We start from the raw sequence: 19,853 nt of genomic DNA, 5'->3' as shown, positions 1-19,853 counted from the left end.
TCGTGTATCAGTTCATGAAAAAGCTTGTTGAGTACACCTTGATTACCAAACTTTCTTTTGAGCCAACTTCTGGTCCACACAAATACTTTTACTTTAATTTTAATTTTTAATAACAGCAGAAGCTATTCTCCTAGAACATTCTAAAAATAGCTCGTTTATCTTTTTAGCTTGTATACTCTACAGAATGGGAACAAAAGTATAACGACAAGTACAGCTACTTGTAAACAAGTGCCATGTGAGGCAAAAACTAGAAGTGAGCCAATACCACACAACTCATGTGATTCAGGCATAAGATGGTTATTGCACAATCATACATACTCGTATATACAGTTGTAATACAATTATAATCAGTCAATGCAACATAGGCCTTTTATAACACCATTAGAACACCATTAAGCCTTGTTTCCATGTTATTAAAAACTCAATATGCTGACCAAGGCAGTAATTTATTTTATTATATAATAAATAAATGCCTTGGTCAGCATATTGAGTTTCTAATAACATAGGCCTATATTAATATGTATTCTGTTTAGGTTACATATTATAGACAGAGCAACAGCAATTTCTACCAACAATTTACAGTAACAACATATGTTTTAACTATCCTAGGATATAAATGTATGGAACAGTATGAGATAAACATGACTCAGAGTAAGAACATTTATAACTAAGGTTTCTTGTAATTTAAGTACTCATCAATTGAAAGAAACCAATTTTGCAATAGAAAACTCCTAACTTCCTTTTTGAAAAGTCTTGCATCATTTAATGATGTTATATATGTTGGAAGTTTGTTGTGCACCATAGTTCCAACATATTTAGGACCTCTTTCATAAAGCATAGTGTTATGCTGTAAGGATATTATATTAAGTATGTTTCTTGTGTCATAGGTATGTATATCTTTGCTTGATTTATAGGAACAGAAGTTTGTTTTGACATACATGAGAATGTGGTATAAGTACAAAGCAGGACGTGGCAAGATGCTTAGACCCTTGAAAAGTTTTCTTCAAAATTCCTGAGATTTATCTCCTACCATAAATCTGAACAATTTTTCTGTAGTATAAATATTATATTGCTACAAGGTTCATTTCCCCCCAAAATATAATACCATATGTAAGTTTACATTGGAATAAATAGTTGTCGAGGGACTTATGATTTGCTTTGCCATTTTCATACCATAAAAGGTGTTTTTTAACTTTATTGTCTCATTTATTTTTAAGACAAGGAATGCCGTACCTAGAAATTTTCAGCGAAAAATGCAGGCTCGACCAGGACTCTGGCATACCGTGGAATTATCTCTGTCAGTGCTACGCAACAGGGTCTGTTGCCTTTAAAGCACTGTAGGCTTTGACGTTTCCTGGTTCCTCCCAGCGTAGAGATGTTAATTCTTGAAGATTAGGCAGAGACGATTCCACACAGCTAAAACAACAGCGAAAAATGAGGTGAGGCCGGGCCAGCTCGGTAGCTCAGTGGTAGAGCAATGGCATGGTATGCTAGAGACCCAGCTTAGAGTCCTGGTCGAGCCTGCATTTTTCACTGAAAATTTCTACGTAGTACATCTCCTGTGTGTGCCTAATCTTCAAGAAGAAATGTTGTGAAGGTTACTTTTTGATATTATTAGTATCCATGTTTCCTGAGCTTTATATGGACTTTTGTTCCATTTGTAGATGAAGTTTATAAATACTATTTTTTTTTATGTTAATTAATTTTTGGACAGCCATGCAGAAATGTCCCATACTGTATTGTTAGTATTTGTTTCAGGCTCCTGTTTATCACAGCCTCTAATGGCTATGCTAGTGTCATCAGGAAATAAAACTGCATTTCCTGATTTGATATTGTTAGGAAAGTCATCGATATAAATTAGAAACAGTATTGGCCCTAGAACTAAGTCTGGGTTAATTTCCTACTGGGAGACCCAAAAATGTCGGTATTGAGCCAGCATTGTGCAGACAATTGGGGAGCTACTTGAAAAGAAGATTGTGGGTTCCAGTCTATAAAGACAGAGACCAGCAGTAATGGGACTAGACGCTCTGACCATGTGTCACTCAATAAAAAAGCCAACTGGGAGCCGTGGCCCTAAGAGGGCTGTTGTACCACATAGTTTAGTTTTATGTACACAATTCATAAAATATCTCAATTCCCCCCACTAGATATTGTTCAAATACTACCCTGATTACAACTTCTATTTGTATACAACTCATATTCACTAATAGCCAAATTATTGTTTCATGCTAGGTTCTTCTGAAAGGTTCAGATAGTAACTTTTTATAGATGCAAATTAATATACAGTTAATTTAAGTGTTTTATTTTATTTTTCTTACAACGTTTCATCCTGGTTTCAGAAAACTTTCTCAAGCCAAGATAACCACACACAACCACAGGCAGCACCGGGCGGGGGGGGGGATGAAGGTGTTAATTTTCTTCTACACCCCCCTCTTAAAAACCTACATTCAACCGAAAACACTCTCACAATGTATTGCAAAGGTTCAAAAAGTATGTTTTTACAGTCAAGGAGAATTTTATTTTGTATTTCAGTACATAGTTCAATAAGACTATTAGGTGTGTCTGAATGTTTACATTCTATGACCAATTTCTTGGAGTGTATGATGTAATACAGATGTCATCTTGGACGTGCAGACATCCACACATGTAATTTGATTTCACAGTAATTTATGTTAATTATTATAAGAGCGTTGCAAGAACATGATAACTTCAAATTGAAGGAGTGTATTTTTTCTCCCTACAGCAACACTATTAGGGAGAAAATATGCCCAGTTTGCATCCCTACCCGTGGAAAAATACCTTGCTTGCCTCTCCGTGTAACAAAAAATTCCATGTATATCATTGGTCTTCCTTGAACAAGCTGTTCCTTTCAAATTTCCAAGCATACTGTTGTTGTTGTAAAATCAAGCAAAAATGAAGAAAGTCGCTAGTATTCTTCAGTCTTGTGGGCATATTATCATAAATGACTAACAGCTGATTGGTATTTGATTGAGTGGCTAAAACATGCATGCATTTTTCATGTTTTCTTTATTTTCAACGTCGCATCTCCTAAATTTCATTCCGCACTCCCTCAGCACACCTAAATGATTAATCCTGGTGCCGCTGCTGCACACAACATGACTAGGAGAAGTGTAGATTGTGTGTGGTTATCTTGGCTTAAGAAAGTTCTCTGATACCAGGATGAAACATTGTAAGAAAAATAAAATAAAAACCACTTAAAATAACTATATATTATTTTGCATCTATCGCTTCAGGCTATAATCATATTTGTCACCATGCAGAACATCTTAATGGAGATTATTAGTTTATATGGCTGTATATAGCTTTGAAATATATATTAATGGTTATCATCATTAAGCAGTATAAGCCGCCTCAGTGGCAGAGCAGTTGAGTGACATGCACATGATCATGTCACTGATGGTTCTGAGTTTGAGTATTGGCCTAAGATGTCCCTTTGTGAATCTGTCTTCATCCACTTCATCATTCATCCTCATTGCTGCGATTAGCCAATAGTGAGAGAAATGTGATATAAACTTTTGGTAAGTTGTATAGTTTTGTTATTACTATTTTGATTGTTTATGATGAATTCTTGTCAGTTCATACATACCTCTGTTTGTCCCCTCTTGAAGTTCCTTCATGTCTACTGCTGTTTCCCTTGTTTAATACAGCAGTATCCCGTCGTACAGCCACGATTTTGGTAGCGGTGTATGCAAACAGGATGAGGTTTATTAAAAGGAGAGCAGCCATTGGTCCATAGAAGTATGCAAGGATTGCCATCTTTTCTGAAAAACATAAAAGAATGATAAGCCATTGTCTATGATATCATTTACAGATATTAAAATGTACATAGCTTTAAGTTCCACAAAAATAAAGAATATATTATAAACTGAATTTGTAATTATTTTATTACACTTTATTGAAGTATCCTATACAATTTTTATACACTAGTTGAAATAAAGGAAGACATGTGCCATTTACAATACAATTCATATTGGAGCCAAATTCAAAAATCAGCTGTGTTACTTCAGTGGTTTATACAGAATCATTTACACACATATACACACATACATACACATGTACATACATACATACATACATACATACATGCATACACATACATATGTATATGGTTTCATATGTTCTACAATAAATTTCATTGCATAAAATTGTAATTAATTGATACATGAAGGTTGCACCACTGACTGAATGTTTCAAGTTAAGAAAACGTATATTTTCACTTTATATTGTTCAAAAATTAAGAGGGCACTGAAAATTTAATTTAAGTAAATGCATCTATGTTGAAAGAACTCTATCCTCCAACAATACTAAGGAGAAATACACACACACACACACACACACATAAATAAATACATACATACCAGATTATATGAAGAGAAAGAATCAAAGATAAATAGAGTGAAAATTTGTTGTTCAGTATTAAAGTTATAATTTAAAATAATGTACATACATAATAAATAAATATGAATATCTTATATCCAGGCCACCACATAGATGGGGTCAGTTTAACAGTGGCTGGTGGGTTCAAATTAGATGAAGGGTTAATAGGATAAAATGGGGTAATAGAGAATTAGATCAATAGTTACACATACTTATTAAAAATGAGATTTTTAACAGTATGTGTAACTATTGATCTATATTTCTCTATTTCCCCATTTCCTTCCTACTAGCCCTTCATCTAATTTGGGCCCAGTAGCCACTGCTGGGTCAGTTGGACCCATAGCCTCAGGAGCAGGAAGGTGCTATTGAAACAGTTAAGAAAATTAGTGTAAAGTGTCCCCTCACCTAGGATAATTTGCATAAGCACCAGTGGTGAAGTGTGACACTTTTACGTAGTCATTGCCAAATATCAGGGTCAGGGTTTTCAACCAGGAAGAAAGGGGGGTGGGGGACAATATTTCTCCCTGGTAAACACCAAGGTCATTGTCTGTTCAATATAAAAGCTCACTCCAGTACCCTAGACCTTACAACTACAAAAGATAAATTATGCTATCCCATTTGATGAGAATTAAGAAATCTTATTAATTTGTATTCTTCCTCCTGTATATAATATAACAAATTGGCATGTATGAATTACAAAGTAAATATAAAAGCTACAGTGCAGCATGTTATTGTATTTTAAAGTTTTGTTGATTTTTTGTGAATTGCCTGTTTATACAGTGTTAAAAACATTCATAACACTGCTAATAACACTAAAAATGATAAACTTGAAAGAAAATACTTTGCAGACTGCACTACTAAAATTGAGCAATATGAAAAAGCAACAATTCTTCTTTTCTTCTTTCTCTCTATGTTTGAAAGAGAAATACAAACACCTCAATTGCCACATATAAAGGTAAGAACCAATTGTTGAGAGAAAGAGAAACAAATTTTCTGATGACTGAATGCCTTGCCTCGCCTCTGATGAGCATCTTCTTCATTGTCTCCTTGTTGATCCATACAAGCATCCTGCAACCTATCCACAAACTGGGACAAGCATCCCCCAGCTAGGAATTTCCACTTCAAGCAGTGATTTAGTAAATGAATACAACATGCCTTCTGAGAGAAATAGTAGATACAGGAATAATACAATTAATTGCCAAATTCTTTTTCTTAGTAAGCTAGCACCTCCCCCCCCCATTGTATTTGTTATGAAGGCTTGAAAATTTGATGTGTAAGGGGGAAGGTTGCTCGTATTGATACCATGGTACCATGGGCAACCATAACTTTAAAACTGAATAAATCAATAACCTCATTAATATTCTCGGTTTCAAATGAATGCCATGTCATGTCATACATCATTAACATCATGATCAAAATTACTAATGTTGCAACATGTACCTGTAATCTAAGTTTGAGCTTTCAAACAAACTTTATTTTACACTTTGCAATTGGAACAGAATATCAAATTTTAGATACAAGTAAGATAACTGATCCTTCAAAATGAAAATGATATCCATCATTTAAAAAGTTTTGAAATGTTGATAGCAAAAATATCGAACCAGCTATTTTAGCAATTAGCACTGAGGAAGGGAAGGAAGTCATTAAAATCTTAAAATAGATTTAAGGTGTAAGACAGTACAGAATACACCGTAAGACTGTTTGTTGTCATGAATTTGAATCCCGCTATGACTTCACTTTCATCCAATAGTGTTGTTGTGACCCGTGGAACATTATCACAATCTGCTGTCACAGTGACACTATTGAAAGAGTGAAGTTGTCAGACTCAACTTCCAATTGTGAATCCAAACCTCCCCTTCCTTTCCTGATGAAGAAGAAAGTTCAGTTTGAAAATTGAGACTAAGCATATTGGTATGGGACTCAAATCAGTTTATGGTTGTACCGTAGCCCTGTAATCAAGGGATCCCAGGTTTGATACCCGGTGGAGCCACATAGTAGTTCGGGTCCCACTTTAAGCTGTAGGTTCAGTCCCAATTAGCCTTTCTGTGCATAAAGTGGACATAAAACAACAATTCAATTCAATTCAAATCAGTTTATTTATGAATACAAAAGGTCAGGACTTTTCAGGGAATCCTCTCTGCTGGTATAGTGGTAATGGACTCATCTTGTAATCAAGAAGTCCCAGGTTTGATCCACAGTGAAAGTACATTGCACAGTGGTTTGGATCAGACTTGAAACTGTAGGTCTAGTCCTGATTACCTCGTGTGAGCATAAAGTGGGCTTAAGAATTGATTTTGGTTTCTTAAGACAAGTTCATAAAAGCTGGTAACGAAAGTATCCTTGGTGTTATTTGTTCATTTTATTCCCTAAGATAAGTCGTTTCTTATTCACCATTCCCTGTATTTAAGTTTGACTTACATTATAACCCAGTAAACAATTTTGACACTTTATCCTGCCATTCCTCTAATTACTTACTTCAAATTTTTTGTAACTTTTTCTGTTTTGTATATTCAATGCAATTGTGGTTGTAACTGTGCATATTGGGTGTGTAAGGTGCACTTCTGAGAAAGCACGTCAACCTCTCTTCCATGCAGTGCATTGTAGTAACTGCAATGCTACAAGTCAACAAGGCTCTTTCATCAGGCCTATATTCAATATGATTCTCTGTAGAGCTGTATGCATCCTCTCCTTAGTCTTCATATGTGCCTCAGCTTTTAACCTAGATTAGGATATTTCATCCTCAGATCATAGTGTGGTTTTAAAAATAAATAAATAATAACTGTTCCATGGTGCAACAGCCCATTGACAGCCAGCTTCACTACCACCTGATCCTAATCATTCCCTCACCCGAGGTGGTTCTGTTCTTCCAAGCAGTTATGGAGTGACATGTGGTCAGCACTAGGAACCCCCAGTCGTTCTTGTAGGCTTTCATGACCGGGTTACGCTACTCATTCGTAGCTCCCCAAATTTCCTCACGATGGTGGGTAGCCACCGGTCACATACACTAACGGAAATCTGAAGAGATTTAGTTGTTAGTAAGGAGGCTATGACCATATTAGTTTTAGAAGTTGAGTGAGGAAGTTTCTAACACTGATATTTTTATTTTCTGTAAGGGCCCTGTCCTCACAGATACATGATAGGGACAAATAGCCTGTGCATTGATATACCCCTTATTAATATCCAATCAATCAATCAGAAAGCATATCACTTACCTTTAAACCAGCACCTGTTCTTCCCCAAATTGGGTTTCAGCATGGTGTTCGGAATGCCTGGTGCAAAATCCATAACGATGGTGACAATAGAAATGATAGCAGTGGAGCCCCAGGCATAGAGGGAGTAGTAAATGAACTTCTTCCTGTCCCTCTCTGTCGCGGATCCTTGCGGAGGTCTCAGCCCACTGGAATAACAAGGAATGATGTGTTACTTACTTTTACAACTTTGCAAATAATGAGTTATTTTTCAACTAAGAAACTAACTGTAATGTAAGATATAATGGTTGATAGATGGTTCTGATTAGATGGTGGAAAATATTAATTTTCTACAATGCAAATACTCCAATTTTGAAATCTAGAAATGGATGTCATTTCCGTGGTCAGCATTCAAAATGCTTCCGGAATCATCTATTGGTTTTGAAACAACCGAAATTTCCCTTGTATAAATTTATTTGTTGCGTTGTATAATAAATGTGATGTAATGGCGAATATGATAATTTTCCTTGTGAAATTGTGACAAATCCTGACGTGATGAGAAAAAATGGATCTCATTTCCGTGATCAGCATTCAAAATACTTCCAAAATCATCTATTGAATTGAAAATATCCCATTTTTTTCCCCCAAAATGCAGGCCCGTGTTATCCAAGTAAATAATATTGCTGTATTCAGTACCCCCCGAAAGTTTTATTATGTTTACACTAGATAAAATGAGGTTTTTGATTTATTGTGGTGTGAAATAAAATAATGTGACGATAATATAAGGAGAGAAATAATTATCGAGGCAAGACGGAGAATATTCTGTTATTGTTAATAGCACGTATCTAAGGCAGGGATCAGGGGGGTTGAGCACCCTTCCGGAAATTTTTCTGTTTACGCTAGATAAAATTAGGTTTTTGGCTGCCGGAACGCGTTAACCCCTAAGCCAGGGTGAACGGGGAAGGACCTGGGAAGATAACCTGACCTTCTTGAATAATGTGTGATAATTTGAGAGAAATGATTATCGAGACAAGACGGAGAATGTTCTACAACCCTGTTATTGTTAATAGCACGTATCCAAGGTGGGGATCAGAGGGCTGGAATCTCCCAGGAAATTTTTCAGTTTACACTACATAAAATTAGGATTTTGTCTTCTTGAATGATGTGACGATAATTTAAGGAGAGAATTAATAATCAGGCAAGACGGAGCTCGTATAACCCTGTTGTTTATAATATTGCACTTAAACTTTTCTTGCGCTTTCGGTGTTGTCGCAGCAAACCTGAGCACTACCTATACCGCGTTTGTTACAATCTGTCCCCTTTCCCGCGCTAGGGAGCGCTCGACAGTTTCGGTGCCAATGAGAAACGAGGAAAAAATCGTCTGCTGGACTGCGAGGAGCGAATGGAAGCCAGAAGAGAGGCGCTTACGTAGACGCTGTTGCGACGTTGCGTATTGTAATTGGCTGCCTGGCTTTGACTTTCCCCAGCACCGAGAAAAGCCAGGGAGCAACTAGCGCGGGAACCGGGACAGGTTGTAACAAACGCGGTATAAACACTAAACTCCGTACCAGCTAACTGTAGACCAGGCCAAAGAGAAGAAGTCTCTGCGCAAGTACTGACGCGAGGCGGCTCCACCAATGAACAGTGGGAGAAACGGGATTGTGTAATGGGCGACGGGAGTTTCCCGATTTCCTGTAAGCGTTGCAAACTTTTGAAAAGGATAATACCGAACGCACATGGCAAACGGGCCGTATTTTTATCTCCAAGTCCGTACGATTGGTTTAAGAATTTCTTAGGGAAATATTAGGGATACAACTGCAAGAGCAAATTTCGACAAGCCGTGCATTTCGCCTACGGACTAAGGTCTGGACCGTACATCCGTACATGTACGGTCAGGACCGTACGGTTGGCAACGCTGAGCTTTCACCACTCGATTTTCCTCCTCTGCCGATATGCGCGGCCCTGCTCTACATAGCTGGGACAGGGTATAGTCAGCATTTGAAAGCTGCACAACAAAGGTAGTGCCACAAATAGGACGATTTGTTGTAATTTTTAATCTGTGGAAAGCGCGAGAGGGAACGTTCTTGAACAATAGATGGAGTCGAACTACTGGCAATATTTACGAATAGTTTTATCCGCGGAATGTTCTAGAACATAGGTTCCGAAACATTTTCGTTTCACGGCACCCTAATGTTTCAAGATTTTTCCGCGGCGCCCTAGTCAGAATGTGGGCCTATCTTGCACTTGCAACGCTCAGTTAGTGTGGTTGGGCTGCTTGATTTAGTTATAAAATATACACATATTTCAAATTCAGAAACATTTTACATGTTAAAAGTAATAATCATTCCAGTGAAAATAATGGAACATTTCGCGGCGCCCTTGAAACCCAGCCACGGCGCACCAGGGCACCGCGGCGCACACTTTGGGAACCACTGTTCAATAATATAATGAGAATATAAATTACGCGGATTCAATTTCCCGGTTGACCTGTACAACAGAATTGGTTAATAAGACTTCAGAGGTAAGTTTGACAGTTCATAAAGTCGATTAGTGATCAGTCACTGTCCATTGGTTGCTTTATAAGATCTAGTGATTCGAAAGTGAAAAGGACTAAATACCCTAAAGTAACGAAGTCTACTACTGGTTCCAGTTTGGGTCCAATGCTGAAGACATTGACAATTGCGGAACTTCCGGAGCCTCAGTGGAGTGCTATACCGCGTTTTGTTACAACCTGTCCCGCTTCCCGCGCTTGCTGATCGCTCACTTTTCTAGCAGAAACCACGCGGCATTGCCGCTGCAGACCGCGTGAACTCCGTGCTGGGAAAAGCCGAAGCCCGGCTGTGAATAAAATACGCAAAAATGCACAAATATACACAATTCTCCTTCATGAATGTTCCAGCTAAGATGACACTAAACACAATAAGGACAGAAGCAAATATCACCAGAATAAATGTCATCCTGGATATTTTAAAACGCACACTAATCAGCACCACGCTTACAAAACAAGCTTCTTCAACAAGATACAAACAAAACACGTGAGTTAGACCGCAACAGCGTCTACGTAAGCGCCTCTCTTCTGCCTTCCATTCGCTCCTTGCTCCCCAGCAGACGACTTTTTCCTCGTTTCTCATTGGCACCGAAACTGTCAAGCGATCGCTAAAGTGAATATTTAAGCAGTACCGGTTATTCGAGCGATATATTAAATAAGAAATAAGCTGCACAGATCAACTGAAAATCAAAGTTTTGAGTGATGATTTAGTTGTGCCCGGACCAAATTTCGGGTATGCAGTCAGAGAATTTCATGGCATAAAAAAAATATTTTTGTTTCAGCCTACTGGGTTCGACACACACACAAACACTTAACTACCATAAAGAGATATTCACGCCTTGCGAAGAAATGTTTCAGCATTCAAATTTGCTTTGATTGATTGATTGAATTGGTGTTTCAAGTCCACTTTATGCACAGTAAGGCTAATCGGGAATGGACCTACAGTTTAAAGTGGGATCCGAACCACTATGTGCCTCCACCGGGTATCGAACCCAAAACCCCTTGATTATAATTACAGTACTGACTATGTTTCTGTTGAAATATAATTTTCAGCACATGAAATGATCCTCACAGACAAAAGGTGGAGTTTGAGTGTGGATAACGCAAAAGGATTCGTGGTGGTCACTAGAACCATGATAAAATTCAAGTGAAATTTCTTGTTTTCAAGGCGAACTTTCCAAAAATTCAAGGATACAAGCAGATGTTTTCTCTATTCCAACCTTACGTATTACCGACTCTCACCCTCCCTTCAACACACAAAAATATTTACAATGTAAAGGGTTTGTATGATTACAATGTACCAAAAAATTTACCTAATCAACTTCAAGATATATAATTTGGTAATAATCTTCCATCTGTCAGATAGATTGTTCTGCAAAAGACACTAACAAAGTTAACGGATTGAGAAAATTTTGTTTTATTTTTAATGTAGCTTTCTTTATCTTCCTAAAAAAAGATGAAATGAAATGAAAGCTAAACTGAGAGAAACTTGCCTCGGGGCATTTACCTAGGTATAAACATGTTTAAATTTAATGGGATTTGGATTAATGAAAGTTGCAATTTTTCACGTCTACAGAGAAAAAATTGGAATAGAGAAAACATCCGGTTGTACCTTTTTTCATGTTTCGCCAAAATTCACGCATAATTTCCGGAGCCAATAACTCACGTGTAATTCCCGGATTTCGAGGAATTCCAAGTGAGTAGCCACCCTGATATTGTGCAGCAAATTATACATAGGTAATTAATTTTTTATATCAACAAGTAACTTTTTCTAACAGCACAAGTGCAGTATTATAATAATTTGTAGATAATTTTGAAAATTATATAAAGAAATGAAAATTTGTTTAGAAAATTAATATTTTGTTATTACAGTTCTTGTGAAATTTTGTTTTTAACGATTGTATCTAATCAGTTCTTTTCAGGAATTTTGTACCAAATTAAGTCTTTTTGTAACCTATTTCAGGATTTTTCGAGCCTAATTTAAGGTTTTTAGAACCTATTTTAGAATTTTTACAACCTATTTTAGGATTTTTAGAGCCTACTTTAGGAACCTAAAAGCAAATTTTTAGAACCTAAAAATCCGAGGTCTAGTTATAACCCCTCCAAAAATTTGGGAAGTACAATGTACCCATGTACTCCCCAGTTCATGCGCCACTGGGCATCAACACTACTTGGGCCGCCACTGTATACATGTCCATGTCTGAATTTGACAAATACTACATAAGGACACCGAGATCATTAATTCCTGACACTTCTGATGTACGTATTTACGGCCAAGTATTATTTCAGATCAGATGTAAACACCGCAACATGCTCTACTGCATAATTATATAATTTTCTTCAGTCACAATTGACATTGGCGTGTTTCGGGTACTCATATCATGGCGGACAGAGCTTCAATTTGCTTCAACAGAAAACATTGCTCTTCAGCCTGTGTAGGTACTTATACTAACGTTTCTAACTAGTTGACAGGCCACCATGGATTCGTCGCTGATAGCAGGGAAACAGGTTCCTTACATGTGACGTCATTAGCTGTCGTGAAAATTCCCCGCAGTCTTTCTTGCTGGAAGGAAAATAACTCCATGACGCGTTAATATCTTGTACACGGCAGGTGCGGTGGGAACGACCTTCGACACCCGACCTAAGGACACGAGAGGAAAAGGAAATTATTTAAAACGTTGGGAGTTTTCTGTGTCTTCCTCTTCTTCATTCTTCTAGGTTTCCCATTCCATTGTGTGTTTTTTTTTCAGTTTAACAGGGACGTCGTTAGGGAGGGGCACGGGGGGGCACTGGCCCCCCGAAATGTTCACGTGGCCCCGACAAACTGTTCTACATTTGCTGAAAATTTTACATTCATGACAAATATTGCTACATATTGTTAAAGATCAAGGAACGCATACATTTTAATGTATTCTATAGGGTTGGTTGGTTGATTTGGGGTTTTATTTCCACTTTATGCACAGTAAGGCTAATCTGGACTGGACCTGCAGTTTAAAGTGGCATCCGAATCACTATGTGCCTCCACCGAGTATCGAACCCGGGGCCCCTTGATTACAAGGCAACGACGCTACCACTGCGCCATCAGGGAGGCCCTTCCGTAACAGGACCGTAACCTTTTTTTCGCACAATTTAAATTCGTACCAAGTTGCGAATTGTTTCATTTCAATACGGAATTTCGACCCTATTTAAACTGATCCGGAAAAATGTTCGTTGAACGTATTTAAATTCATCAGGAAGTAAGGGTCCTGGACCGAATTTAAATTCATCTGGAAAAATATTCCTGGACCGAATTGAAAACTTTGCAGATGAAAAGGTTCCTTACTTTAAAGAACCCATTTACGCTTGCTGATTTTCTCTCCTGAACGGGAATTTAATTTATTTAAAATTCTTGGATCTTTAACAACTCTGGCCCAACAAATGGCTGCTGCTTAGGCGGGAAAGTTGACTACACATACAAATAGAATTAATCCGAAGTTACAAGGGTCGTTCAAGGTTGACCAAGACTTTTATTTATAGACAGGAAATATACATACAAATGCATAGAAGCACCAAACTATGTCAGTTTTTCAAAGTATTCCCGCTGAACATCCAGACACCGTTGCCGTCCTTGTGGAAGTTCCTTGATGCCTTTGGCGTAGAAAGAAGTAGGTTGGTGTCGTAACCACTGCAGGACAGCGTTCTTGAGGTCCTCATCTGTCTGGAAGCGCGTCCCGCCCAAATATAGGAGAATATAATGTTCTCTTCCAATAAGATATATATCGGGAGGTCCAAAAGTCACATATCCTGAGAAATACACATCGAATCGGAAAACGAAAAAATACGTGTTTATTAAATGAAAGAAAGCTATTCAATGATATCAAACTTGATTCCCCACCCCTGCTCCCTGAGGGGTGGGGCGGGGGCAACTGAGAAATTTTAAATAGAAACCAATATTTTGTATTGTAGAATCGGAAAGAGAACTTCATTCCAAGTCCAACGAGCTATCAAACATCCTCCTAGCTCAATTAGGAACGGAGATGTCCCCAGGGGGCGGGGGTGGGGAAGGAAGTGTGATGATATTGAATATCTTTCTTTCACTTATTAAACACGTATTTTTTCGTTTTCCGATTCGATGTGTATTTCTCACGATATGTGACCGTTCCGGGACTTTTGGGCCACCCGGTATACATACATTAACTAACTAACTCTATAGCCTTCTTAAACCCGAAGGTTCATGGCTGCAGCATCACAGGCCTTCCATCTGTCCCTATCTTGAGCAAGATCTATATACTCTTTTCCATCCCTACCGATTTCCTTTAGGTCCATCTCAACGTTGTCCCTCCATCTTGGGTCTTGGCCTTCCTATAGGTCTCTTACCATCAGGTTTCCCAACAAGAATCCTATAAACTCCTCTTTCCTCTCCCATTCGTGCCACATGGCCGGCCCACCTAAGTCTTCTTGATTTAATTAGTCTAATAACATCTGGACATGAATACAAATTATGTAGTTCTAAATTATGTAACCTTCTCCACTCAACTGTCTCCTCATCCCTTTTAGGTCCAAAGATTTTCCTAAGGATCTTTTTTTCAAATACTCTCAATTTATGTTCCTCTTTCAATGTAAGGGACCAAGTTTCACACCCATATAATACTACAGGCAAAATTACTGTTTTGTATATTTTAACTTTTAGTCTCTTAGATATTAAACGAGAAGACAAAAGTTAAGAAGAGAGAAGTAACATGCATTTCCTGAATTAAGCCTTCTTTTTATTTCCTCTTTAATATAATTTTCATTTGTTAATATTACTCCTAAGTATTTGAATTTGGAAACTGGTTCAAACGAGTTGTTATCAATAATTAGATTTTGATTATTACCTAACACTTGGTTTCGGCCTGTAAGCATATCTTTGTTAACTTCCAAACCTATCTCTTTAGCAGTTTTGAAAAATATTTTAGCATTATTCTTAATTGCATTCACATCATCCCCCAGTAAGTCTACATCATCTGCATATGTTAACAACTGAGTCACACCATTTAATTTTAGTCCTTCTTTAGTTTCTTTTACCTTCCTAACAGCATATTCTAAGGCAAAATTAAAGAGCAATGGAGATAATGCATCTCCTTGTTTTAACCCATCATGAATTGTAAATTTGTCAGACATATTAATACCCACACGAATTTTACTTTCTGTTTCACTGGTGCATATTTTTATCATACTAACAAGCTTCTTAGGTATTCCAAACTCGACCAATATATTATATAATTTATCTCTTTTGACCGAATCATATGCTTTTTTTAAATCAATGAATAGCTGATGGACATTTTGATTATATTCCCACTTTCTTTCAAGTGTCTGTCTGATGTGAAAAATTTGATCTGTAGTTGATCTGTTACGTTTAAATCCACATTGATAATCACCTATAATTTCATTAGCATATGGGGTTAGTCTTGTTAAAAGAATGTTAGACAATATTTTGTATGTTGTTGAGAGTAGATAAATTCCACGGTAATTACTGCAGTTCATTTTATCACCTTTTTTAAACACAGGAACAATTATGGATTCTTTCCACTGTTGAGGGATTTCTTCTTTATTCCATATTAAACAAATTAATTTATGAATTTGACATATTAATGAATTTCCACCATATTTAATTAACTCAGCTGGTATTAAATCAATGCCACGTGCTTTGTTATTCTTTAGCCTTTTAATAGCATCTTTAACTTCAGTCAAGTTAGGTTCTGGAACTAAAGGTTCTGCTGTGTGGACTTCATTTACTTCTGATTTATCTCCTACATGGACATTTAAAAGGTCATTAAAGTAGTTCTTCCATCTATTTAGAATATCGCTTGGGTCAGCTAGAAAATCACCGTCTTTATCTTTTATCAAGTTTACTTTAGGTTGCCATCCTTTTCTAAATTCATTTACACCTTTATATAAATCTCTGATATTTTTGTTTTTGCTGTTTGTTTCAATTTCGTTAATTTTGCTTTTCAAGTAATCTCTTTTTTTACTTCTAAACGTGCGGTTAACTTCTCGCTTTATTCTATTATAATTGCTTAGATTTGTATCATCCGAGTTATTTAACCACCTAAGTCTAGCCTGATTTCTTATTTCTATTAGATTATGACATTCATTATCAAACCATGGCTTACTTTTTCTCGGTTTATGGTATCCTATACTTTCTTTAGCTGCTGATTCTATTGCATTACGTATGTGCTCCCAATTCTTATTTACGTCTGTTTCATTTATATTTTCATCATCATTTAAATCCTGCAAAACATCAAATCTATTTGACAGTTTAATTTGGTAATCTTTTTTAATTCTTTCATCAGTAAACTTTCCTGTATCAAATTTTAGAACTTTTAGATTTTGTTGCTTATGATTTGTCACTGAGAGTCTTTCTCTTAATTTAGCAATTACTAAATAATGGTCACTGGCACAGTCAGCACCTCTATGTGTACGAACGTCAATTATACTAGTATGCCTTCTCTTATCAACTTATCAATAAGAATATGATCTATCTGATTATGAGTTTTACCATCTGGAGAAGACCAGGTATATTTATGGATATCTTTATGTTTAAAAGTGGTACTTTTCACAATTAAATTCTTTGAGGTTGCAAAAGTAATCAATCTTATACCATTATCATTACTTTATTTATGAAGACTTTCTTTACCAATCGTGGGTTTAAATGTCTCTTCTTTACCAATCTGTGCATTACAGTCACCTAACATAATTTTCATATCATACTGAGAAAATTTATCAAAGACCTGTTCTAACTCTGCATAAAAATCATCTTTAGTATTATTATCTTTATCTTCCGTTGGTGCATGTATATTTATTAAAATAATTTTACACCACCTACCCTGTAAAACTGCATATGATATCCTATCATTATACATACATACATACATACATACATATATATATATATATATATATATATATATATATATATATATATAAAGCACACACACATACTGTAGGCCTATATGGTATATTAGTAGTTTTTTAGTTTTTAATGGTTTGATAGAAAAAAAAATCTTAAGTTTTGGGCCCCCCAAACTGATAAACCTAGCTACGTTCCTGCAGTTTAAAGTTGCCATTTCAACCTCAGGAGCGCGCTAACCAGCACATTATGGAGAATTCACACCGACGCGACAGGCGACACGTGGTAGGCATCAAGCACAGGCTTTGGTGGCCTGTCTTGCCCCTAGTGCTGCTAGTTGACTTGCCTCTAAGCGCTGGCATTTTCAACCAAATAGCCAAGACACAGCTTCTTTACATGTTGAAGGCAAATTATAGCCAAGAACTGCACAAACGAACTTGATAAAGCTAGATATTGATACTTTATTATATCAACAAATTAGAGGTTTCTAAGCGACATGTGTTACGTGTCGCCTGTCTCTTCAGTCCAAACCAAAATTTCCCTCCGGTTGAGTTTAAATACAGCTTGTTGGGGGTGAAACGTGCATTGCGCATGCGCGAACAACAAACTGAGGCGACACGATGCACGGTATTTAGAAAATCAATTGATCACACATGGTTCGCTCCCAAGCGACACGTGTCGCTTCGATCTGAAATCTCCATTAATGTACGACGCCTGTTTCAGTTATAGTCAGGAGGGCCTCCCCGATGGCGCAGTGGCAGCGTCGTCTCCTTGTAATCAAGGGGTCCCAGGTTCAATACCCGGCGGAGGCACATAGTGGTTCGGATCCTACTTTAAACTGTAGGTCCAGTCTCAATTAGCCTTACTGTACATAAAGTGGGCTTAAAACACCAAATCAATCAATCAATCAGTTATATTCACAAAGCATGTCCAAATCTGAGGAAATTTAACCCCCAACGAACAAAGGATCCGTGTCTTAGGAGTTATCCTGGATAGAAGCTTAACCTTTCGAGACCATAATGTAACAAGAAACTGGGACAACATTACTCCATTTTCAAGACGCCAGCACTTCCCATGAATATCAGGCTTAACGCATAAAGTTCTAGTGCGATGCGAACTTTAATTATTCAATTATTCAATACATACGGGTGCATAGTGTGGATGCATGATGCTCCAACTTACATAAGAAACTCCAGACTGTCCAGAACAAAGCTCAGAATTATAACTAGGGCCAGGATAACTATGCTTTTTGCATATTGCATATTTTAAACGTTTTTTTTTATATAAATGCATGTACAAACTATACACAGTGTATAAAATTCTTGCATATTTTGAGCCAACAACCACTAGGGTCATTCCATGCATAGGCGTAGCTAGAACTTTATATTTGGGTGTGCACAAAGAAAAAAAATGAGGTCTTGTACCTTTTTAATAGCATATTTTGCAACACAATCACTTGGCTCTTTAACTGCACTGTTGTTTGCAATGGAATATAAATTCACTAAATGACAGTGTTGAAAATTTCTGAATATATGTAGTAGAAAAAAATCAAATTGCATAGAAATTACACACACACACAAAATGTTCATAAATGTTACAAACAAATACATCAAAATACACGTCATCTATAACGAGAGACGTCTGTCAAAAGGTACAATGTTCTTAAACTCATCAATAACTTCATTTACATCAATAGACTAAGCTTTTTCCTGTTCCACAAATAGCAAGAGCAGGGCTTCCAATCTATCCTGCTTCTAAGTTGCTCTTAATTTAGTTTTAACTTGGGTAAGCGTGGAGAAAGCTCTCTCACACGTGCAGCTTGTGACAGAATAGAAGAAAAGCGCTGCAGTACAGAGTAGAATGCAGTAAATATCTTCTTTCTCCAATGACATCAAAAAATCGAAAATCTATAGACACCCGTTTCATCAGCGATAATGCACACGTTTGTACCAAGTAATGACATTTTCAACTTCTTACAAACTGCCGCTCATTTTCTCTCTCATTGAAATATCTGTATTTAATTCTCTTTGATAAAGCAGCCCATTAGGGGGTGCCTAGGCACACCCGGCACACCCCGTAGCTACGCCTATGATTCCATGTCAAATCAATTAATTTCAGAAAAGTTTCCAGGTCATAGTTTTTGAATTGGATGAAATTTGGCATGATGGTTCAATCATGTCTGGAAGGCTTGTATTCCAAATATTAGGTTCCTCGCAGGAATAGTTCTAGAGTTATAGCCTGTGGAAGAAGGTACTGTGCAACAGAAAATGCGACCCAAATCTGAGGAATGAGCCTCAGAGCTAATTTCAGGACTCAATAACTTTGGAACTGATCCCAGCCTAGTGATATTTACACACCAAACAAACCTCCAACCAAGGAACCCGCGCATTGTATCAAAATACCCTAAGCTTGTTCACGTTAGCAAATGAAATACTCCAAAATATGCCCTAAAATGACTTACATGTAAAAAAAAAAAAAATACATATTTCTTGTGTTCCTGCTGTTACAAATCAAGCCAGGAAGGTGGCATTAATTTTTCTAGTAACCCTGATGTGGTTAGTAGTTACTAAAAGTTGTATTTTCGTCTGTGTGTTGGGCGTATTGTCTTCTTCTTCTTCTTAAAATAACTTCCCTTCCGTCACTGCTAATTATTCTCCACTTTGTTTTACCAAATAAGTAGGTAAGATTTCTTTTGTCGTCTTCGAGGGAACACTCAACAATTACTCTTCTTGAGAGAGAAACGTCAGCATTGCAAAGACAGATGGTGTTGAACTTGACGCGTCAGATAATGTTGCCTTAAAATATTGTCCAATTGTATCTTGTGAAGCAGAATGAGTTTATTTCTGAGTAT

The 19,853-nt window shown here is 37.0% G+C and overlaps 1 protein-coding gene across 2 annotated transcripts in view; it reads right to left on the bottom strand.

Moving 5' to 3' along the window:
* Positions 1–19,853, bottom strand: part of LOC146002529 (G-protein coupled receptor Mth2-like) — a 119,598-nt gene that overhangs the window by 12,199 nt on the left and 87,546 nt on the right. For both annotated transcript variants that reach the window (XM_083140443.1, XM_083140442.1), the window contains exons 3-4: positions 7,611–7,795; positions 3,608–3,782 (exon numbers count right to left, since the gene is read on the bottom strand). In XM_083140443.1, coding sequence (XP_082996569.1) covers positions 3,608–3,782; positions 7,611–7,795 — 360 coding nt within the window. The remainder of the gene's footprint in view (positions 1–3,607; positions 3,783–7,610; positions 7,796–19,853) is intronic.

Source organism: Lepisma saccharinum, chromosome 18 (genome assembly GCF_977018435.1).
Source record: "Lepisma saccharinum chromosome 18, izLepSacc3.1, whole genome shotgun sequence".
NCBI lineage: Eukaryota > Metazoa > Arthropoda > Insecta > Zygentoma > Lepismatidae > Lepisma > Lepisma saccharinum.
The sequence above is the reverse complement of the archived record's forward strand: the minus strand, read 5'-3'. Positions and strand labels throughout refer to the sequence as shown.